Source organism: Nansenia antarctica (assembly GCF_963989245.1).
Source record: "Nansenia antarctica genome assembly, chromosome: 1".
NCBI classification, from domain to species: Eukaryota; Metazoa; Chordata; class Actinopteri; order Argentiniformes; family Microstomatidae; genus Nansenia; species Nansenia antarctica.
In genome coordinates this window covers 101822897-101846872 of record NC_137674.1, presented here as the reverse complement: position 1 = coordinate 101846872, position 23976 = coordinate 101822897, and the positions used below count along the sequence as shown (strand labels likewise).

At 46.4% G+C, this 23976-nt stretch overlaps 1 protein-coding gene across 3 annotated transcripts; it reads right to left on the bottom strand.

Moving 5' to 3' along the window:
* Positions 1-1415: 1415 nt before the first annotated feature.
* actn2b (actinin, alpha 2b) lies at positions 1416-18083 on the bottom strand (the record flags this gene model as incomplete). 3 transcript variants are annotated; one of them, XM_080536171.1, is made up of 21 exons in its annotated part: positions 1416-1574; positions 1843-2001; positions 2449-2514; positions 3855-4001; positions 4900-5079; positions 5561-5695; positions 5929-6111; positions 6406-6546; positions 7123-7231; positions 7811-7961; positions 8200-8347; positions 8986-9216; positions 9415-9507; positions 9742-9827; positions 10719-10800; positions 12736-12814; positions 13539-13626; positions 13891-13977; positions 14491-14610; positions 15052-15166; positions 17955-18083. In XM_080536171.1, the coding sequence occupies 21 exons, from the start codon at positions 18081-18083 to the stop codon at positions 1416-1418; spliced, it is 2688 nt and encodes an 895-aa protein (XP_080392297.1). The 3 variants fall into 3 exon arrangements, with proteins under 3 accessions (XP_080392297.1, XP_080392296.1, XP_080392298.1); XM_080536170.1 differs by lacking the exon at positions 12736-12814 and adding an exon at positions 12406-12481 and having other exon boundaries at positions 1843-2045; positions 2391-2514; XM_080536172.1 differs by lacking the exon at positions 12736-12814 and adding an exon at positions 12406-12481.
* Positions 18084-23976: the final 5893 nt, after the last annotated feature.

Genomic DNA, 23976 nt, shown 5'->3' with positions numbered 1-23976 from the left:
TAAATTACTAACTCAAAAATGTCAACATTTTAAAAAAAAAACACCACACAGGCATTAATAATAATAGCATACAACAATCGTACCCACTGTGTGTTTTTCAAATAGTAAGCATAATGTTTTGCATATGAACATGTTTTGCATTTGCAAATGAAACATTGTGAATAAAAAGAGACAATGGTGATTTAAACATGAAAAGGGTTTATTGAAGGATTGATTCGTTTTCAAATACAAATTACACTGCCCTACAGTGTCTCAAACTGTCACTCAAAAGATTTGCTTTGGACTGAATAGTACAAGGTCTGCATACACTTTTCCCTCCCCTAAAACACAGGTTCAACTGAGAAAGCATTGCTTTGTGGGTGGCAGTCTATTAAATAAACTTTCTAAACCCTCTTTGAGGTTTGATACAAAGTTAGGAATTCGATTTGGATCTAAGGCAATTAACGATAAGGGCCAAAGAGGCAAAGTTCTTCAATATGGTGCGGTCAAACTCCTTTTGTTCTGAGAGAAGACCATTTAACATTTTGTATGTTTGACAAATTGAAAAATAAGGAAAATGCTTAAATGTAAACTCATTGTAATTATATCAATCATTCAGACACATCTTTATTTGTTTTGGGTAAATTAATTGTGATGTGAGAAACAATTGCACAGAACAGGCACAAAGTGCTATGATATCGCTAGTACATTTTGGTTACATCAACACCAATACCGCATAAGAGAAGCCTTGACAAAGATCAGTGTGCTACACTTTATGACTGTCAATATCTAACTTAAGTGTTGTGCTGTATGTGACATGAGCGAAAAGAATATCCCAGCATTGAAATCTTCTTAATCATAGGCACTGAAAGGAGATGTGGAAACATGATGATTAGGCTAGATTCCTTTTGTCTTCCACAGCTAAATGCCACTACTGTAATTCGTTAACTAAACACCTTTCAAACACATCATCACTCTAGTACTCTACCAGGGGAGGCTAGTGGTGGTAGACATCGGAGGATGGTCTCATTGTAATGCCTGGAATGGAATGAGGAATGACATGATATCATTCCTCATTCCATTCCAGGCATTACAAGGAGCCCTTCCTCCGAATTCTACCTCCACCAGCCACTCTACTCTATCTGGCATATTATGTTAATGTATGTCTTAGCAGAATCTAACAAAAACTGTTGTTCTACTGTATATCTTCACTTGAACTGCAGAATAATAGAAGAGCTGTTATGAGAATGGGAAACAACTAGTATGCCACACACGGTAAAGGTACATGTACAATATCAATCTATTGTGAGTCTAACATGGCTAACATCTCTTTGGATTCGCAGTGTGTTTGGGAAATTTCATCCAGTGCTGGTGGGGGGGGGGGGGGGGGGGGGGGGTCAAAAGGTCACTCATAGGGCAGGTGTCATCTTGCAGGATTAGAGGTCACTCTCTCCATAGAGGGCCGTTGAGAAGGCGGTGTAGTCCAGTGCCCCTGGTGGTCCTCCTGAGCCGCTGTAAGGGGGCATCCTCATGATGCAGTACTCAGCCTGGTCAGGGGGGAGCTCCCTCCTCAGCTCCTCCACCAGGATGAACGGCTGTGGAGGGGGGGTGGCGGGGAGGGGGGTGGCGGGGAGGGGGGTGGCGGGGGGTGGCGGGGAGGGGCGGGGAGGGGCGGGGCAACGATAAGAGAAAATATATATTTAGAGAAGTCTGTTTTAGCAGCAATGTCAGTTCAGTCACTTACAACACAGCAACAACCAATCTCTTACATTTATATTTTCTCTCTCACACACGCACACGCACACGCACACGCACGCGCACACACACACACACACACACACACACACACACACACACACACACCTTGTCTGCGGCCAGGATCCTGAAGGAAGCCACGACCTGCTCAGCGGTGTCTGTGTCGGCCGTCTCCCGGGTCATGAAGTCAATAAAGGATTGGAAGGAAACAATCCCAGTGGCACTGGGGTCAACCAGCATCATAATACGGGCAAACTCCACTTCACCCTGACAGAGAGAGAGAGAGAGAGAGAGAGACACACACACACAGTGTGAGAGAGAGAGAGAGAGAGAGAGAGAGAGAGAGAGAGAGAGAGACACACACACACAGTGTGAGAGAGAGAGAGAGAGAGAGACACACACACACAGTGTGAGAGAGAGAGAGAGAGAGACACACACACACAGTGAGAGAGAGAGAGAGAGACAGACAGACAGACAGACAGACAGACAGACAGACACACAGACAGACACACAGACACACACACACACACACACACACACACACACAGAAAGAGAGACAGAGAGTGAGAAAAAGAAACAGCACTCTTGAATAACTCCTTATTGATTCATAGACACTAATTCACATATTCTTTACCATTCGGTAGGGGTAAACATACATATTATATATTTGACAAATATGTAATTCTGCATTAGCAGCAGACTGTATAGCCCTACCAAATCATAACCCATGGAGATCAGACAGGCCCTAAAGTCATCCGTATCCATCGCTCCATTCTTCTTCTATAGGTGGGAGAGGGGTCACCGCACAGGAAGTAGGAGGGGACAGAGGGGAGGGGTCCCGAGATGGATGGATGGTAGAAGCAACAGACATCAGGAAGAGGAGAAGACCACAGCTAACACAGACACATGGACACACACACACACACCAGATGGATGGACACGCACACAGTACACAGACAGTCAATCGTACACACAATCACAAATCAAATGAACCAAACATACACATGACACATTGTGACACAGACATTGACATAGGGACAACAGAAGACATGGGGGGAGAGAGAGGGAGATACACTTTAGTGAACTGTCCAATCACAGGAGACAGCTGCTGCCACTCACTAAGGGCGTTCTAAATGGGGAAGGAGGGAGCCTTATCTACGGCCAGGGAGGGTCAGGGTCAGGTCATATCAGGATCATGGAAGATTAGAGGTCAGTAAGGGTGGGTACCTGCTTGCCATTGGCCACATGACCCAGGCTGATCAGACAAGCCTTAAACTCGTCACTGCGTAGGTTCCTCACCTGAGGCCAGGTTTAAAGGTGTTAGTCCAGAGATGTCACATGCACACACGCAAGCACACATGCAGTGCAACCTACACTCTGTGAGACATAATAGTCTATTTGCTCATAGATTAATAGGGACACAACAACAATGGGAATAATAATTTAAAAAACACTGATATCTCATAAGGAATGTCTCTGACAAAGATCAATATGCCTACATTCTTAACATGGGAGGCTAGTGGAGGTAGAAATCGGAGGACAGGTTCATTATAAAGCATGGAACGGAATAAGGAATGGTATCAAACATCATTCCTCATACCATTTCATGCATTACAATGAGCCCTACCTCTGATTTCTGCTTCTACCAGCCTCCACTGATTCTTAACTATCAATATCCACAGAGCCGCTGAGAATGCTAGTAACTACAATACAGATAGTATCGGTTATTACCCCTATTTCCTTATGCAGCTTCTGAATGGGAAATCAACAACGTTATTGAACAAGTTTAATTGTCAGCGGTATTATTATACAATCTTTACACACCATGCAGGTTATGATCTCATATTGATATTGGCATTAAGCAAAGCGGTATCACAGATGACTTGAATAAATGAAACGCAAACAGCAATCCCAAGGCAACTTTACTCAAAGCCTACTGTGTAAACCGGAGATCTACTGAGAATATATTGACTCAGCTATGTGCAAATCCATCAATTTGTTATGCTTTGGCCTAAGCGTTGCTATTGTTTGGAGTTAACCCTGCGGCTTTAGTGTGTGTGTGATATGCCAGTCCCAAGTATGAAGTGGGAGTGGAGGATCTGCGGGCGGAGTTACTGTACCCGGTCAAAGTGGTTGAAGGAGGAGCGGAACTCGTGCATTTGTTCCTGGCTGATGCCCTTGGCGTCGCGGGTCAGGATCTGGGTCTCGATCTCGTTGATGGTTCTGGCAATGGTGGTCAGGAGCAGCTCCCAGCCCACACGGATGTGCTGTCACCATGATGACAAGACAGACAGACAGACAGATAGACAGACAGACAGACAGACAGACAGACAGACAAGTAGACAGACAGACAGACAGGCAGACAGACAGACAGACAGACAGGTAAACAGAGAGACAGGCAGGCAGGCAGACAGGCAGACAGGCAGACAGACAGACAGACAGACAGGCAGACAGACGGACAGGTAAACAAAGAGACAGGCAGGCAGGCAGGCAGGCAGACAGACAGACAAGCAGACAGACAGACAGACGGGCAGAGAGAAGACAGAAAGTCAGACAGGCAGACAGACAGACAAACAAGGTGATCAGGTGTCAGCCATGTACCGGTATGCCAAAAATGCAGACAGGATATGCACTAGTTCAGAACAATGTTGCCATATCGTCTGACATTGTAAATTCTGAGAAAACCTTTGATAAATAAACGACAACACCCTTTCTGCTTTCATGTTTCCTAGTCCATATTTCTTTCAATCATCTTAAACATATTCTATATGTATTCAAATTACGGATATAAAGATGAATAGACTCATCGAACAGATGAGATTAATAAACTAATAGTTTTAATCGACTGACAAATTCAGAAGACTTATAGAAGTAGTACTTTCAAATGAGTTCAGACCTTTCTGTTGGTTTCCACACACACTGGTTCCAATATGTGTAATCTTAATAATAATAATAATAATAATAATAATAATAATAATAATGATAATGATAATGATAATAATAATAATAATTACATTATTATTATTATTATTATTATTATTATTTAATCTTTAATCATCTAAATGCACTACCATGATTCTCAACCTCACGACTGACTGCCTCACAATGGCCCAGAGGGTCAGGGGTCAGGGGTCAGGGGTCACTGTCTCTGTGGTGCAGCAGTACCTCCATGGTGTAGTTGGTGTGCTTGTTGTCAAACACCAGGGACTCCTGGATGAGCTGGTGGTCTCCCTCCAGCTTGTCCACGTTGGGCTTGTAGGTAACGATGACGTGCTCGTACTGCTTCAGCTGGGTCATCTGGTCCTCCAAGGTCCCGCCCATCGCCAGAGCGCAGCGGCCAATCTCCTGTGAGAACATAGTACGCACGGGGACGTCAACTTCCTGTGCCTGTTCCTGTTCCGTAGCGGCGTCTATACACTCATATTAGGTCAGTCTTGATCAAGGAAGGCTGGTGGTGGTAGAAATCGGAGGATGGGCATCAAACAGGGGTAGTGGTGGTCTAGTGGATAGTGAGTTGGACTTGGGATCGGAAGGTTGTGAGTTCAAATCCCGCCTGAAGCCACACCACTACTAGTGTGCCCTTGGGTAAGGCACTTAGCCCTCAGTTACTCCAGGGGGAATGTCCCTGTAATTCGTAATTGTAAGTCGCTTTGGATAAAAGCGTCTGCTAAATGGCAAAATTATTAAATTAAACACCTGGAATGAGGAATGGTATCAAACACCATTCCTCATTCCATTCCGTGCATTACAATGAGCTCGTCCTCCGATTTCTACCTCTTCGCCATTTTGGAAGAGTGTACGTAGCTAAGTGTCTGCCGCCCCTGACCTCCATCCTGGTCTGTATCCAGGGTCCGATGAGGTTAGCCTGGGCAGCGAACTGCCTCCTCAGCCTCTCGTTAGCATGCTGACAGGCCAGCTCCTCCTGGAGGGACCCTTCTCTCTGGGGAACCAGCTTCTTCACCTGGTCACACGTGAACGACCGAGACATCAATCATCACACAGGAATTACATAGACATGTAGACTGACTGAAACAGAAAGTCACACTGTCGGTATGGAAAAAAGTGTGTGTGTGTGTATGTATGTACATGCATGCCTGTGTGTGTGTGTGTGTGTGTGTGTGTGTGTGTGTGCCTGTGTGTGTACATGCATGCCTGTGTGTGTGTGTGTGTGTGTGTGTGTGTGTGTGTGTCTACCTTATCCCACTTGGCGAGCAGCTCCTCAGTCGAGATGGTGCTGTAGGGGTTGGTGAGGTGAGCCTTGACACCGTAACTCAGGGAGATCTTCTGCACCTCGTTGTGAATCCCCACGATGGCCTGTCTCTCACAGTCTGCCTCGGGAAGAGTGGCCTTGAACTGCTCATGAGCAGAGATCAGACTCTGGACGGGAGAAAGGGGAGAGAGAAGGAGAGGAGGAGGAGAGGAGGAGGAGGAGAAGACGATCTATGACCATAACCAACCAGAGAGTGAAGTTGTCAATCCCATGACCAACCATCTTACAATAGTCATGTGCACCTTTAATATGACCTATCACAGGAGGTCAAGATCCTGGTTTTACTGTACAACTGTGAGGCCTACTGTGTGTGTGTGTGTGTGTGTGTGTGTGTGTGTGTGTGTGTGTGTGTGTGTGTGTGTGTGTGTGTGTGTGTGTGTGTGTGCGTGCGCTTAACCTACCTGGACCTCTTCGATGGTGTGCACTATAAACATATCCTGCAGGTCCTCCATGGCTCCCTCCATCCAGTTGTTGAATGGCGCTGACCTCTTGGCGAACTCCAGGAACAGCTGATCAATGGTCTCCAGCAGTTTCTCTGTCCTCTGAAAGCCATAGGTTCAAAAGGAACACACACTTGTCATGCATGTCACTGACAATCCTAAAACCAACATGCTGCTATCACTTGTTTGGACTACTAATCCCAGGATGCATCACATTGACGTGACCCTGTCGACCCCTGAGTTTGGCATGATGATCTTGGTGGATTAGGAACCTGGGAGAGTGTGACACACAGGAGGCCATGTCAATCAGCCTAACCCCAGGCCTCGTTCTGGGCCTTCACACAGAGTGGATCAAAGCAGCTCAGAGGACGATGTCAGTGGGCTATCTGCCAGCCAGATAGGGGATAGGCCCATCCATATGTATGTCCATTTATAGCCCCCTCCACACACACACACACACACACACACACACACACACACACACACAACTGGAAGAGCTGTTGATTGTGTTTAATGTTGTAATTGTGTGAGAGGTATAATAATAATTTAGTTAAATAACATTTAAAAATCTGGGTCAGCAAGCTTAGTGGGTAGTCCAATTAGTCCCCTCCACCGCCCTAATCAATTAGTGTTGTTACCCCTCAGACCCCTAGCCTTACCAATAACCATCATCCTCACCTCCAGGGCCTCTCTCCTCTTCTGGGTAAGGGTCCCCAGCTGGTCCCAGAGGTCACAGATGCTTTGACACCTCAGGTTGACAGCTGCCACTTCATGGTAGTCCAGCTCACTGCACAACACCCCAGGGAACACAAGTGCCGTTAGATACACACCTGTCTTATGAGTGATAGGGAGTTTGGATTGTTTGAAAGCCTGAAGAAGGCAGCTTGCTGCCGAAACATCGGCTAATTAAATAATTTGCATTTGAGCAAAAGTGTGCAGCTGTATTTCTTTCTGATCTTTCTGAGTTTGCATCAGATTTCTTTCTGATCCTTTTATATCCATGAGTTAAAGTAAACACTTTGGGAAGAGGCATACAGTAGATAACTGGAACTCAACCCGAGTCTGTTTTTTTCAGATCCAGATGAACGTTTTAATGATCAAACCAATGGGCGCATGGGTCTAAGAGGTACCAGATCTCCCGATTTTTCCATAACTTATTACACAGAAGATTGACCTGCAAACATTGATTTTACAATTGTTACTCTCTTGTGGCTTTGCAACTGAGTTGTCTGGTGGGGAAATAAAGTACTACTTAAGCTACAAAGCTTTTAGGCAACTGACCCCCAGAGCTGAGAGGGCTATAATGGGCGAGAGAGTGGGAGGGTGGGTGTGTGAAGGGTCATGGTGAGAGAGGAAGAGTGTGTACTTAAGCTCCTGGGCGATGGCGGCGATCTGCTCCACCCGGTCCTGGTGGGCGGCCAGGTCACTCTCGAAGGCCTCGTGTTTCCGTAGCAGCGCTCGCCCCTCTGTCAGGGTGGCAGACTCGTAGTCCTTCTGAGTGAGGATCTGCTCTTTATCTGAGAGGTTGCACACACACATACGTACGCGCGCACACACACGGACACATATGCACGCACAAACGCACACACAGAAAGAGAGACCGAGAGAGAGAGAGAAAGAGAGCGAAAGAAAGGGGGGGGGGAGACAGACAGTGAGACCAGATAGACAGTTAGACAGAGACAGAGTAGGTACTGAATGTAGACTTAGTGGACATCTGACAGGCAGACACACAGACAAGTAATAGCTCAGACTGACCATTAGCCCAGGTCTCGTGGGTGGTGGCCTTCTGACGGAACTTCTCAGCCAGGTGGTCGAGCCTCTGCAGCCTGCGGATCTCTGAGAGGAGCCACTCCTCAAAGCCCTTCTCAGCCCCCTCCAGACCCTGCCATGCGCTGGCTATGTCCTACACACAACAAGCCATATTCACTCAAAGATTCTGTCTAGGATAAATGGTTGAGTGCTGAATCCTCATAAATAATTCTCCATAGAAAATCTTAATGGATCAAATGTGACACGGTTTGGTAAAAAGGGCCACATGTTGGCAATTCTCAAGTCGTGCAAGTGAGAAAAAAGCTTCTTTTTAATTCATTTTTAAAATGTGTTTTCCGTTTTTTTGCATATTACAAAAGATGAAGTGTTGAAGAGTGTTATATCAAGTGCATTTGATATAACAAACAACCGTTTTAGGATCACTAATTATTTATAATTTGTGAATTGGATTCACTGTCTCGCCTGCCATAGGCTACTGGGTAAGTGATACATGGCTTGTAAACAAACTTACATTTTAGGACGTGTTCAAAAGCAAGCACTGTGTGATCATCTAATTATGTGTAGTTAGGTGTTTTTAGCATGTTGATGTTCTATCAGCAAGTTGTGATGTGCTAAACATGCAGTTAGATGTTACTGTCACAAATGATACATTAGATTCAGTTCATTTATAACCAAAGGCAGAAACTGTATGATTTAGTAATAAATGACCTGGATTAAAACGCAAGATTTACGTTCGTTTCTTCTCACTGGGATGCTATTGGCCACACTTACAGACACCATCTTCCCTTCGGAGGGCATGAAGGCGGGCCGGTTGCTGATGCGGAGCTTGGTCTGCAGGGTGTTGAAGTTGATCTCCAGCTGGCACTTCTCCTGCACCTTGGGGGGCTTGTGCATGCGGCGGTAGTCCCTGAAGTCCTCCAGTTTCCTCTGCATCTCCACCATGGTCTTCTCCGGGGTCCGGTTCTCCAGCCATGGTGTGGTCCGGCGGATCCACTCCAGCAGCTGGGGGGGGGGGGAGAATAATACTTGTTTCTGCTACTGTACACTGCACAGCATCTGTTAAAATTAAAACCAAATCTAAGCCATGTCTTTAGTATTCTATACAACCCTGTTTCTCCTGACATGACTAGTGGGTGTTTCTCTCCTTCAAAAGTGAGACAACAGTTCACTAGTAGGAGAGCTGCAGAGTGTATGCTTCACCTCGCTGGCCAGCCTCTCGTACTCCTCCATCAGCTTCTCGTTCTCCTGGTTGACCCCCAGCACCTTACAGATCCTGTTAGCCGCCGTCTCTGCCTGTTGGGGAGGGAGGGGAGGTGAGGTGAGGGAGGGGGGGGGGGCCCTGCCCAGCTGAAGTCAAACCATTCAAGTCGGCTACCGTGTTTCTAATACTAAAGTCATGCAAACGTCACAAATCATTCCTTCATTCAATCGTGAAGCATTGAGATAAGGCAGTCATAGAGTATTTAGGAAGGGGGGTAACTTCATCAACAGACTCCCCATTCACAAAGTCCATTCACTGCTGTATACCTGTTCTGCTCCAGCAAAAGCATGGTAGAAGCAGGACACATAGGTCATGATAGCTCTCTCGTCAGGCTTGGGGGTGTTGACGATGTCTACAGAGGGGAAGGAAGGAGGGAGGGACAGAGGGGAGGGTAACGGAGGACAGGAAATGGCACTGATGGAGGAGAGAGGACGCACAAGAGCACTGGGATGGACTGGGACACACCTAGCCCAGGAGGGGGAGGGTGGTGGTGCTCTACAGGGCTTTTCACACAGCAATAGTTTGGCTTAGCCTAATGCTGACAAAAGCGAATGGTGAAACAAGGGTAAGTTAGCCCTGGGCTAGTCTTCACGCTAAGCTAACGATAGTCCTGGGCCCGTATTCACACAGCACTGAGTGGAAGTACTAATCTAGTAGGATGTCTCAAATCGTTTTATTCAAAAGGCATAACTGATCCTAGAACAGCACTCATACTCGGAGATCGGGAGAGGCTAGTAGAGGTAGAAATCGGAGGACGCATTTGATACCATTCCTCATTCCATTCCATTCCATGCATTACAATGAGCCTGTCCTCCGATTTCTACCTCAATAATGGGCCCTGGGCAAAACAAATAAAAAGTGCAATCTGAAAAGCCATAGTCACGGATTCTATGAAAGGATAAGACCAGATCATCGAGGGTGGGAGGGGGGGGGGGGGGGAGATGTACACTACACCAAGTAGTACACGACAGCATCAATGTGCCCTCACCTTCTGTACCCCTGCAAACATGTGATAGAAACTGGACACATAGGTCATAATAGTCCTGTCGTCCGGCCTGGCTGTGCCTACTATGTCTGTGTGGGAAGACCAGGCAGAGGGGACTCAGATATTATCACTCTTCCATAGTCTCATTATCCCTGTATAAATATCACTTTATTGATCATTCAATTGTGTATGTTTTCATTAAGAGGAGAGAGGAGGATGCTTGTGGAGATTTGTACGCATCTTTTGTTTGTTACATACCTTCTGCGTCCAGCATCTTTGGAATGTCCAGGTGTTTCTCTGCGATCTCGAAGGCCAGATTCAGGTTGCCCATAGGATCATCCTGAAGGGAAACACATCGTCACTTAACAAGAGCAATAACACATGGGAAAGAACATGTCACCCCTCAAAACATATCTAAATGGATGATGAGTCAATATTGTTGAAAATATTTCAACAATACTGTATGGCAAGGAAATACTACCTTTTAAAATATATACTGCATGTGGGTGGGCCCTTCCTTATTAAGGAAAAAAAACAACCCCCTACATTTCATGAAGTGTTTTAGTACACCATTGGAAAGTGATTAATTTGGGTTCAAATTACAAAGATAGAGATCTGACCTGAGAAAACACGTCTAAATGATTTGAGAGCAGTCCACTAACTCCCCTGCACACGGTGATGGATGAAGCAAACAGGTGAGGGTCTCATTATCCCCAGTAATGGGGCAGGGTGAGTCAGTGTGTTTAGTGGGGAAAGGGACTCATGCCGCTGGTATTGTCCTAAGCCTGCACCTCTTGACGCCAGGGATGGGGCATTACAGAACAGGGGCAGCTGCAGCTTAGATCAGGGCTGGATGTGTGTGTGTGTGTGTGTGTGTGTGTGTGTGTGTGTGTGTGTGCGCACACGCGTGTGTGTGTGTGTGTGTTTGGGGGTGGGTCTGTTCCCGACAGAGCTATTCCAGCGGGCTAACACTCGAGGCTTAGTGGGCCCACTCACCTGGAGCCAGACACGACAGCTAACATGGCCTGTCTGGGAACACTGTGTGTCGGGTGTGTGTTCCGAGCGTGTGCGAGCGTATGCGTGTGTTTGCGCATGTGTGTGTGCGTGTGTGTGTGTGTCTGTGCTTGCATGTGCTCGTACAGTATGTGCGCTTGTTGTTTTGTTTTGTGATTTTTGCTGACAAATGCTACAGGGTTCATCATTTTCCACATCTATTCCCCCAGCAGTACTGAGTAAATTGCCCTTATAACCAGCTAGGATATCTGCCAGACATAGCTGAGGTAAAGCCCAGGCTCTCCTGGGACTTGGCTCACATTTCGGCATTTATTCAAGGGCAGAACTGACTCCCTTTAGTCTCTAGGGAAACGCATAACTGAGAGAGCAGGCTGAGTTACTTCACCCTGTTTAGAGGGTCATTACAATGGAGATGGAGCTGTCAATCATCATTAGAGGTAGCTCTATATATTCTATACACTGAACAGAAACCCTGCTTAAAGGCTAGTTCATTAACGTGATAGTATAGGCATGTAAACACAGTCTACTGGACTGAACCCGGCACAATAGCTACATCCTCCTAGCCAACACACTGGAGGAGTGACCCAGTGGACTACAGTGCAGACTGGTGGTGGGGGTAGAAATCGGAGGATGGGCTCTTTGTAATACACGGAATGGAACAAGAAAGGGTATCAAATGTATTTGATACCATTCCTCATCCCATTCCATGCAAATCAATTAACCCATCTCCCAAAGTCTTACCTCCACCAGCCTCCCCTGTTCCACAAGGCTAAGCCTAGTACAGCCTACTGCTACTCACTGTGCCTTCTCAGTCAACTTAACACACACCTTTCACAGTCAATCTACACAAAGAACCTAAAAGTCGACTACTGTACAGAAGACTCTAGTCTACTCTACTCTTAGTCTAAACACCGTGCAGTACCTACGATACCTTCAGAGAGCGAATGTTGAGCAGGTCAGGTCTTTGCCTATGGATGAGGGCACAGAACGCTAGGCCGTCCCTCCAGCTTTTCACCACCAAGACAACAAGAACCGTGACAGCATGTCAGTAAGGAAGGGAACGCACACGTCAGTAAAGGAGAGATGAGGTGAGTGGACATATAAACAGGGATAAAGGACTATGGATGTCGGCACGCCACTTCCTGTTAATAGTGTCAATAGATTCACGCTGTGGAAAAAAGACTGTGACTGATAGAGCTCTGTTAGTGTTTTATGACACACTGAGAGCATTCCTGGTTAGTCATCGGGCCACACCAGAGACCTTGTTGAGCTTAGCGTAGTCGATGAGGTCGGGCCTGTGTCTGTGAATCAGGGCACAGAAGGCCAGTCCATCCTTCCAGCTTCACCAGCGGGCAAAGAGAACCAGGGGGGACATGACAAAGAGAACCAATGGGACGGGACAAAGGTCAGACAGACATGACACTTAAGGGAGGCATCGACTGCTAACCTAATAGGACCCTCCTCCTAACAAGGGGAGGCTGGTGGAGGTAGAAATCGGAGGAGGTAGAAATCGGAGACTCTTCAGGCTACATTTTGACTGTCCCTCATGAAGGCCTCTCATCCCCACTACCCCCCTGTTTCTCCACTGTAAATAATAATAAAATAATAAAAAATAAAAATAAAAATAAAATTCTTCCTTCTTCTAGAATTGTGACTGCTAATATCCCCTGGTCCTAGCATATATTTGTTTTTCTTATGATGACTGTTGTATAGATGATTCACCTACTTATTACTTATTCACTTAGACAAATGTACTTGTTGTAAGTCGCTTTGGATAAAAGCATCTTCTAAATGTCTAAAATGTAAATGACGGGCTTATTGTAATGCATAGAATGGAATGAGGATTCAAAGCATTATAATAAGGTTGTATTTCTACCTCCATCAGCCTCCCCTGCCTTTTAACATGCATGTCAAAACTGTATTTGAGTACTGTATTTGTGTACATTTTATATTCACGTTAATGGAAGAATCATGAAGCTTTCGTCAATATGTGCAACTTTATTATTCAACTGTATTCCCATACAGAATACATACCTACATGAAGTTTGAAAAATGACTGCTCACCTAACGTGGAAGTTCTGGACGTTAACGTTCCTGTAGGGGGCAGTCTTTCTCTGGCACCACAGGAGAAGGCCTTCTTTTGCAGAGGTTTCTGTCAAGGAGAGAGAAATGTTTTGTCAACAGCAGTGGAGGCTGGTGGGGGTAGAAATCGGATGAGGATGGTATCATGGTATCATTCCATTTCATGCATTACAATGAGCTTGTCCTCCGATTTCTACCTCCACCAGCCTCCCCTGGTCCATTATCCTCACCTGTGACTTGTATGCATTCAACAAGGGATTGGAATTGAGATAAACTTCGGGGTCAACATTCAAGAGAGGGACACCATCTTGGTTTTGCTGTTGTCCTATCTTACCTTCCACAGAGATGTCCTGGATGGCGAAGCGGAGGATGATGGTCCAGATCATTCCAAGAGTCATCTTAACATTCCCGTCCACAATCTCTGCAAAGGAAACACTCAGATGACATCACATCCTGTTGACTCTCCATGAAACAACACACTGAAAAGCTTCAGATTCAGGTGTGAGGAATAAAGGTTGATGAGGTTAAATATAGTAGGTATGGAGCGCAGTTTAGACAATACAGGCTCATACTCTTACAACTCAAGTCAAAACATACATGTAAACTAGTTAACCGAACCACAAGGCAGTCGTGGCCCTCTAGACTAGGCGAGTATAGCTTTTACAGGTAGCTGGCTACTTGGAGTTTGTAACACGGGTAAATGACTGGGATACTTGAATTACGTTCTGCTCTATGGATCAAAAAAGATACTGCATTTTGTTAGCCTCATAGCATGATTGCATAAGTCATGCTTCACTTGTGGTTAGTCGAGACATATATATATGTAAAAAAGAATACACAAAATATGACTTAGGCAATTATGCTATGAGGCTAACGATTTGCTATCTGATCAGTCTGGAGTACTCTGAACTGTTCTGGAGTAATAAAAGATTACCTTCAGCTCCAATTGAGACAAGTTTCACTCCTTTGCTGGTGATGTAGTCCAGGGCTTTGTTGACGTTGGCTATCTTGTGAAAACGCATCTTCCCTCTGTCAGGCTTGGGTAACCTCTCACCTGGAGACAGACCAGACATCAGATGATCGATGTTTAACAACAACCCAATGATGTCAATCATTTAGTTAGTACATTATAATATACTGTATCTGTACCAGGGGAGGCTGATGGAGGTAGAAATCAGAGGACGGGCTCATTGTATTGCATGGAATGTAATGAGGAATGGTATCAAACATGTGTCCTCTGATTTCTACCTTCCCCAGCCTCCCCTGATGTGGTACTACCCAACCCTCAATATCACCAAGCAATCGACTATTGACTATTGTGTTCCATGGCTACAAGGGCATACATACAAAATATATGTGATATTTTATGCAAGGATCACAACAATGTACTGTAAGTTATCTTTCTGAATAAACAACATAGCAAGGATAGACAGTAAGAAGCCATGATCGCGATTAATAATTTAATCTAATAATTTAAAGCCTCTTAATACTGTACCTGATATGACTTCCAGGAGAAGCATGAGTTTGAGGCCATTCCTGAAGTCATCCTCGATGTTCTCAATCTGCGTCCCGGCTTTCCGCAGATGGGAGTTACACCAGGCTGTGAACGTCTACAGAGAAAACAGTCATTCCTGTCATTAGCCAAAATGCTAATGTTATAGTATCTGTCTATAAACGATTAAAGCACTTTCGCAGTTCCCTCAGATGACTGTAAACCATTAGGATTTTGTAAGACCCTGATTGGTGTGGGACTTCATTGTGAGCTGGTCTGAGGAAGGTCGTTCAACCCTATTGGTTCACTAGGGCCCAAGCATTCCAAAAGGTTTAGAATTGTGTTCTGGTGATAAATATGTAAGGTAGGAGCTCAGCAGGCCTTATAATGGACAGCCTACTATGGTGATGACAGTTCTCTGTATGGTGCCACATACTGAGGTTAACCTATTATTAAGGGTCAGTAAAGCCCTTTGTTTCTAAGCGCATCTCCTGCTCCTCCTATCAGTAAGCTACTGTACTAAATATTTTCAAAGATTAATGTCCAGCAGGTGTAGGCATATTGGAGCACACACATTCATTTTTTAACAATTATTATATTATACGATAATAATGCTATACGGTTTATGTCATATGATTTGTGTCGTATCCCTTTGCACACATTTAGACGGGATCCCTCTCTCCCATGTTTATATTTAAGTTTCTCCATAGCGAACCCAGGCCACAGGCGATCAACACTGTACAGATGAAAGCCCTGTGCAGACCACAGCGCGCATTCCAGTCGATATAATGCGTTAAATTTAGCCTGCTCTGGTGGACCTCACGATAAGAGACAGGGAGAAACATTTAAACTCATAATCAAGATGACCAGAAATGTCACACGTAGCCTACTGTGTCTGTAGAGTTTTATATGAACAGGAGAAGCCACTGTATCCCACTGTTTACTTAAAGCCTCAGAAATAAATGAAAATAATCAAAGTTCAGCTTCTGCCATTTTACAGTACTTTCATTTCCCCTGCCCTTTCAGATCTAGCTGTATTCAACTGTATAAAGGTTGAACAAAATGCATTAATGTATTCTAGGCTGTATCACAGACGGTAAATGGTCTACAGCAGGGGATATAAAGGTCCATATCTCCAGAACTGTATACTGTAAACACAGTGGATGCTTCAGTGTGTTCCAGTCCACACAGAGAGTTACTGGCAGAGTGATCCTACGGCCATTAAGAATCTTAAGTTCTTACAGAGCCTCGTCCCCCCGAGGTCTGTGGGTTAATACAGCCGCGCTGTAGGGGGGGGGGGGGGGGGCTGGAGGGGCTGCCTTGCTGGAAAGCCTTTCTAAAATAGGAATATTAGAGGCTTTGGAACAAAGGCTGGAATTCCACATGACAAAAGAGACCAAAGTGGATGTGACATTGAACTGTTGCACCTCGTTGAAAAAAACAAAAAAATTGGCTGGCCCTCTAGATCCCAGGCCTAGCCCCACCCCACCCCACCCCACCCCTGACGATCAGGGCTAAATATATTCATGAATCATGTCCAATGAGGACCACCCCTATTAGCTATTGAAGTAGCTGATGCCTTTGGGTCTGTGTGGAAAGTCTCAAAAGTAGTATCTAGTATCTAAATGTGTGCCACCGTGTCTGGATGAGAGGTGGGGAACGATGCATCAGTGGTTTGGCAATACCGTATAATAACTCAGACCAGTCGAGGCAAGGGAAGGGAAGGTAGAAATCCTTCGAATTATTAATAATAGAATAATACCATGCATTACAATGAGCCCGTCCTCCGACTTCTACCTTCACCAGCCTCCCATGGACCAGACCAGACCTTCAACTGTTTCCAGTCTTTGACTAAACAACCTCCATTCAACCTCACCATGCAGGTTGAGTTAGGTGATCCACCTGGCATGGCCTGGGGTAGTTGGTATGTGTCCCACACCCACAGGTAAGGACAGTCCCACACAGGGCATGCTGCCAGCAGGTCTTACATAAGGAAAGTCACGTTTCTACCTCTTCTTCTGTGGTTGTGAGTAGCTAATGAGATTGAGGTTGTGGGATAGCCTACGCTTAGGGGGCGCTAATTTAGAGCTCTCCTTAAGACGCCAGAGAACCTGGTGAGCATGCCTCAATACTGCGAACAAATCCCAACTCCTTTCAACTACAAGATTATATTGCCAGGGTGTGTGTACTTTTCATATAGACCTATTTATGTGTTATTAAATATCCTTAAAATAAACATCTGTGGTGCATCTGTGGTCTAGGCCAATAACAGGCCTAGACAGCTCTATGCGGCTTGTATGATGATATAACTTTTCTGGAGGGACAGATAAACTGCAGTGTATGGCATCAATTGACAGAGCTCCGGGGCCAGGCCTATATTGAGACGCACAGTCCAATATTGTGTGTGGTCTGGTCTCTATAAACAAAAGCATTCCACTCCCAAGGACACTGGATTAACCCACTATAATGCCTTTTGGCCCGGAGGTTAAATTTAGATATAGCATCCATTCTAATCCCAAGGACGTCATCATGTGTTAGAAGCATCTGTTGACAGTTCGCATTCCACGCGTATCAGTGGAATGGCAACAGTCTCGAGAGGCGCTCATTGGGGGGCTATTGTTAGATGGTACCCACCACATCCGTCTGTCAATATCCCCCCGTCCACCGGAGCCAAGACAGACCCCGGTTCAGAGCAATACTAGGAATTCGAAACGAAGTGAACACATCTGAGCTCACTGAATATAAAATTATAATTATAATAATTATAATAATTAAAATTACATTAATAATGTTATTCCATAACACAAATCAATACTGATGTGTCGTCCAAATCAATCACGCTCCTAATCAATTATTTAAAGTTACATGTTTTTTGTTAGCGGTTAAGTCGTCTTCTCTTGACTTACCTTCCTCTGCTGTTTTTCCCAGGCGGGATCAAGCAGCATGTCCCTGTCCCATTCATCCTCTTGTGTCATGTAATCATACTCATCGTCGAAGCCGTTATCATAATGCACCGTTGTCTCTATTTGGGTCATCCTGGCGGTCGTGTATTCCTCAGATTCACTGCGTGTAATTTCCTTGCAATATCCTTACGTTATTTTGACTCGAATAATGGAATTATTGATTTGACCTGTGTTAATTAAGTAAGTTTCACTGCTTCTCTCTGACTCTCTCTCTCTCACGCTTGCCCCTGTTGTTTCCTCGACCCGAGAGCCGTCTGGCCGCAGTTGCCACAGCCGGACAAGCGCTGATATCAATTAGTACTGACGGGTCACATGATGACGAACGCCCTCTCAAACCCAGGAGGGCAAACCCACCTATCTCCACATGTCACACACGTACACGCGCGCGCGCGCACACGCACACACGCACACGCGCACACGCACACACGCGCACACACACACACACACACACACACACACACACACACACACACACACACACACACACACACACACAATCTGTCAAACACTTTCAATTGTCTCTATACTGGTCATTTGGATGGAGTCATATTCAGAATCAGGTGTCAGGTATCAGAATATAAACATATACTCCAAATAGGCTAATGATTAAGTGATTGATAATATGACTGGTGAAATGATACACACTTCGATGAGTACATGTACTGTCCCACCGGTGTACTCATGAGGTCACTGTAGGAAAATGTACAGCAGCAAAATTAAAGGTGTGATATGGCTAGGGATCTAGGCTAGAGCAAACATGTGTTATGCAGTGGTCTGTTGATAGATTGTCGATGATGTATTGATAGATAGTACTATCCAAATAAAACGTAAAGAATGAGAATCAGAATTGCTTTTATTACATCCAATGTGGGCACACGAGAGTAGGATTCTTAGGCTCTTCGACATTGGCATTGCAGCAGGATACAAAACAATAATAGAATAAAGTAAAATAATTCAGGTAAGTAATAAAAAAGGTAGAATAAGGTAATAAAGTGATAAAGTGATGGTAGTCATACTACAGTGGGACCAGTCGTACTGCAGTAGAACAGTAGTGCAAAATGCTGTGCAGGTTACAATGAGATGAAATGCAATATCATACAATATGCAATATAGTACAGATATGATACAGTACAGGAAGTCAAGTAGTCGTCAGATAGTGTTCAAGTAATCAGGTAGTGTGCAGGTAGTCATTATAATATATATATAGCTTTCGACGCAATTGACACATTGTTTAGTAGACTAAATGCAAATGCTAATGCAATATGAGATTGCAATTGCATGTTCCACTTTTGCATGCATTCTTTCAGACAATATTCAAATTCAAATGCAATTCTAATGATTTGCATTTTCATTTTCATGTACCTGATGTGCACATTCGCTGTCAATATTACAATTATAATGCAAAGCCATTTGACATTTAATTTTCAAAGTCATGCGCTGCTTTGTAGCTGACAAAATTCAAAAGTTCATTCAAATGTGCAAATGACTATGCAATCCCAAAATTATGCAATACCAAAATAGCATATTCATTTGCCACTTTTGCCTGCGTTATTTGAGTCAATATTCAAATTGTAATGCATGTGATACGCAATTGCATTTACATGTTCTAGGAAACGCATCCGCTTTACAGCTGACAAAATTCAAACTATGCAATTCAAACGCATCCGGGTACTTTGCTCTCCCGTCATGTCCACGCCCCTTTTTGGGTGATAGAAGTGGAGAAGTTTGATTGGCGGTCAATGGAAATTTCTGGTCTTTGCCACTTTAATCCGATAAAATAAGAAAACCGTAGTGCTTTTTAGATATTAGGAGCCCAAATCCGATGGCCAGTTAGGCAAACTATTATATAGTGTCATTGCCGATCAATGATCGACGTCGTTATATAGAGAAAATTAATGAAATAGGGGTTGATTCATCAGAGCAGTCATACGTCATCCCTGTCATCAGGGATTTGTAGTTCTTCATTTGTTTTGCCGTGTAAATCCCCAGATGAGTGTTAGATTAGTTTTCTTAAGATAGGATAATGAATAAATCTGTTCAATGGGCATTTGCCTACTGTTAATCAGTGCCTACTGTTAATCAGTATTTAGCCTGTATGGTGTATATGAAGATGTTATAGCTAGCTACGATTTATCATGAAAATAATGAACAGCAAGCTAGATCCAAAACTAGGGCCGGTGGAGGAGGGCAAGTGTCACATTGGACAGACTACCAAAACAGAAAAATAAAGTATCTTAACGACAGCAAAAGTGATGGATGTCAGAAATAGCCTACATTACCTGGAGATTCAATACAGTACTTTTATATGGGTTGACAGGATATGGGTTAGGGTTATATGACACCTGTAGCGAGATAGATAGATAGAGCCAAAAGTAAAAAGTCGCTGAGAGACGCAAGCAGGGTCTGGGCTGGTAATTGTATGATGCGCCAAACAATCCGCTGAGATGAAAAGTACGTTTTAGAGCATTTATTTTAGAGCATTTATTGAATAGAACAATCAAACTTGGTGACGTACAAAAATAATCCATAAGCGATCAAAACCAGAAAAATAACAAACAATGCGTATAGAATATGCTAATGCGGTCAACAAAAATACATCGCTGTGTCAGCTGTAAAGCGGATGTGTTTCCTAGAACATGTAAATGCAATTGCGTATCACATTATTGCATTACAATTTGAATATTGACTCAAATAACGCAGGCAAAAGTGGCAAATGAATATGCGCCGACCGCCCACCGGATGGCCAGGCACTCCTTCTCCACCGTGCTGTACCTGCCCTCTCGCTCCGATAACTTGCGGCTCAGGTACAGCACTGGGCGGTCGGCCCCCTCCACCCGCTGGGTCAGCACCGCTCCCAGCCCCCTATCCGATGCGTCCGTCTGCAGGGAGAAAGGGATGTTAAAATCGGGAGCATACAGGACAGTTTTTCCACAGAGAGCAGCTTTAATACCCTCAAACGCCACCTGGCACGGCTCCGACCACAGGACCGGGTCTGGGGCACCCTTCCGGGTGAGGTCGGTCAGGGGGCTGGCCAGCTCTGAAAACCCCGGCACGAACTGCCGGTAATAGCCCGCCAGTCCCAGGAACCGCCTCACTTCCTCCCGGGTCCCGGGCCGCGGGGCGGCGGCGACCGCAGCGGTTTTATCTATCTGCGGTCGCACCTCCCCACCGCCCAGGACGTACGCCAGAAAGCGGATCTCCCCCCCCCGCGGCGGGTCCCGCCACCCCCAGGTCTGGAGAGGGCAGGTGGTTCTCGGCCAGGCCGATGGCGGTGGTGAGGTTGGCGGGCCGGTGGTAGGCTACCCAGGCAGCGGTCCGCGCCGGCAGGCCCCCCACGAACCTCTCCAGGGCGACCTGCTCCACCACCTCCGCCGCCGATCTTTCTTCGGGCTGCAGCCACCGCCGCGCCTGGTCCAGCAGCCGCTGGCCGTACAGAAACGGCCTCCCGATGGCCTCCAGGGTCAGGGCACGGAACCGGCGCCGGTGCTCTTCCGGGCTCAGCCCGAGCCGGTCCCGGATGGCCCTGACCACTGTCGTGTAGTTGGCCTGGCCGGCCGTCGGGAGACTAGCCAGCGCGAGCTGCGCCTCCCCGGTCAGCAGGGGCCGGAGCTGGTGGGCCCACTCGTCCTCTGGCCACCCGCTGCTCCGGGCCACCCCCTCGAATGTCTCGAGGTAAGCCTCCGGGTCGTCCTCCTCCCGTCATCCGCTGCATCCGGATTCGGGTCCCACCGCCTGCCACGCCATGGTCCCCGTTCCCCTCCCGGCCGCGGATGATGGCCCGGAGGTCCGCCCGGTCCTCGGCCTGGGCGCGGGCCATGTCCACCAGTGCTTCGTGGCTGACCCGCGCCATAGCCGCCTGCTGCTCTTGAAGCTGCGCCAGGTGGGCGAGGATATGCCCTAGGGGCGACTCCATGCTCCCGCCCGTCCGTCGTGTTGGTGTTGTGCTGTCGGTGTTGGGTCCGCCTCTCCTCTGTGCCCCACGTTGGGCGCCACTGTAACAGGTTCGGCACAGAGGGAGACAGACAATAGGATCTGGCGGTTATAGAATGGTTTTATTTTAACAGCACACTGGATTAGAGTCAGTTTGGCTGAGCCTCGCTCAGGGGAGAACGTCTCTGCTCGCTCGCTGCCCGACCCTTTCGGTCGCGGCTCTCCTGCAGCGCTCTCCGACTACTCCCTTTACTGACTCTCCGCTGCTTTCTCCCCGCTTCCTGGTTTCTCCGCACACTTGGTCCTACTGCACTCCCGGGGGAAAACAAAGCAACGCATTAAGAGGGCGCTTTGATGAGGACCTAATTGGCATCAGCCGGTGCCAATTACGCCACCATCCCCTTCACCAACCGTCCTGTGGCTCCCCCTGCAGGTCGAAACGCGCCATGTTCCCCACAAAAACGATTTGCTCCACAGTTCTGGGACAGCTCCTCTTTTTGCTTACAATGTCCCCTGCTTTTGAGAAAACCCTTTCGCAGGGGACAGAGGTTGCTGGCAGATGTAGGTATTTGGTGGCCAGCTTGAACAAGTTCACATATATTGTCTTATGTGTGGCCCAGTATTTCAGCGGGTCCTCCCCTCTGGGGAGGTAGGGGTCACTCAGGTACCGCTGCACCTCCACCGTGGCGTCTGCTGTTGGGCTTTGTACATTATGTGCTGCACCTGCAGGGAACACAACAATTAGCTTAGTTGTCAAATTGACAGCTTTTTCATGTGATCCTCAACAATTGACTATGTTTTGCAACCAACCAACTCGAGTGTCCAGAAGCTCACAAAAGTCATCTGTCTCTTCGGCGGCAGGCATTTCCTGTCCCGAGGTTGGCTGCTGGGAGGAATTTGTTCAGGACATACAATGTGCTGCTGTTGAAATACACAGTGCAAAGGAAAGGGTATTTACCTGTGAGGTTGAAGGTGCGTTCTGTGTGCTCTGAATAACTGATGCACACTCAGCAGTCAACCTCTTCACCGCCTCCTGAGCGTGGGACGGGTTACCGAAGGCCAATGTTTTAAAACGGGGGTCCAACAGCGTGGCCAATGCCAGGACCCCAACTTTCTCCACATCGCACCTTGCCGTCAGGAGCCGGACCCGGTGCAGGCCCAGCTGTGAGGCAGCAGGGTTGGTCATCCGACCACACTTCTCAGACACCTTGTGCTGCATTATTCTTATTAAAGGTATCTTCTTCATGACCAGGTTGAGGCTGTGTACGAAACACGGTACATGGCGTACTCCCAGCTAATCAGAACATTAATCATAGTTACAGTGTCGTAGCCCGGTTCTCACCCCAACGTGCGTGCTTCTGCCTCGGCCGCTCCCCATGTCTGCTGGTTTCTCCCATCTTTATGTCTCCTGAGTTGGTTTTCCACTCCAGCTCTGCTAATTGGGGAATGCAGGGCACCTGTGCATAGTTGTGGGGTTTCCCTGCATCTCCTCTGCCCAGGGGCTGGAATGGGCACTGTCCACGGTGCTGAGTCTCACCCTAGGTCTCAGTCAAGAGAGGGATGCCACAACACACACACACACACACACACACACAGAGACACACACACACACGCGCACACACACACACACACACACGCACACGCACACGCACACACACACACACACACACACACACACACACATTCCTGACATAATTCTGTTTGTGAGCCTTGAACACAGTGACTCATACCTTGTCTGAAGCTCCACCCTCTAACCTGTTGAGCAGGAAACAGTGGAGAGCAGAAGTGAACCACACAGAAGGCTAACATTCAGCTCTCTGGTGCTGCCGTTCACTAGCATGATCCACAACATTACATGTAGGACTCTCTGAAGGACTTTACACTCATTTATCATCAACATTCAAAACAACCACAAAGGAAGAAGCAACACCGTCACAATCTGGATTTGACTCCCTGCTGACTTCAACGTGGTGAGTTTTCAGAAGTGAACCTTCACCTCAGAAGCCATCACAGGGGAGACGGAGGTGGTGAGAAA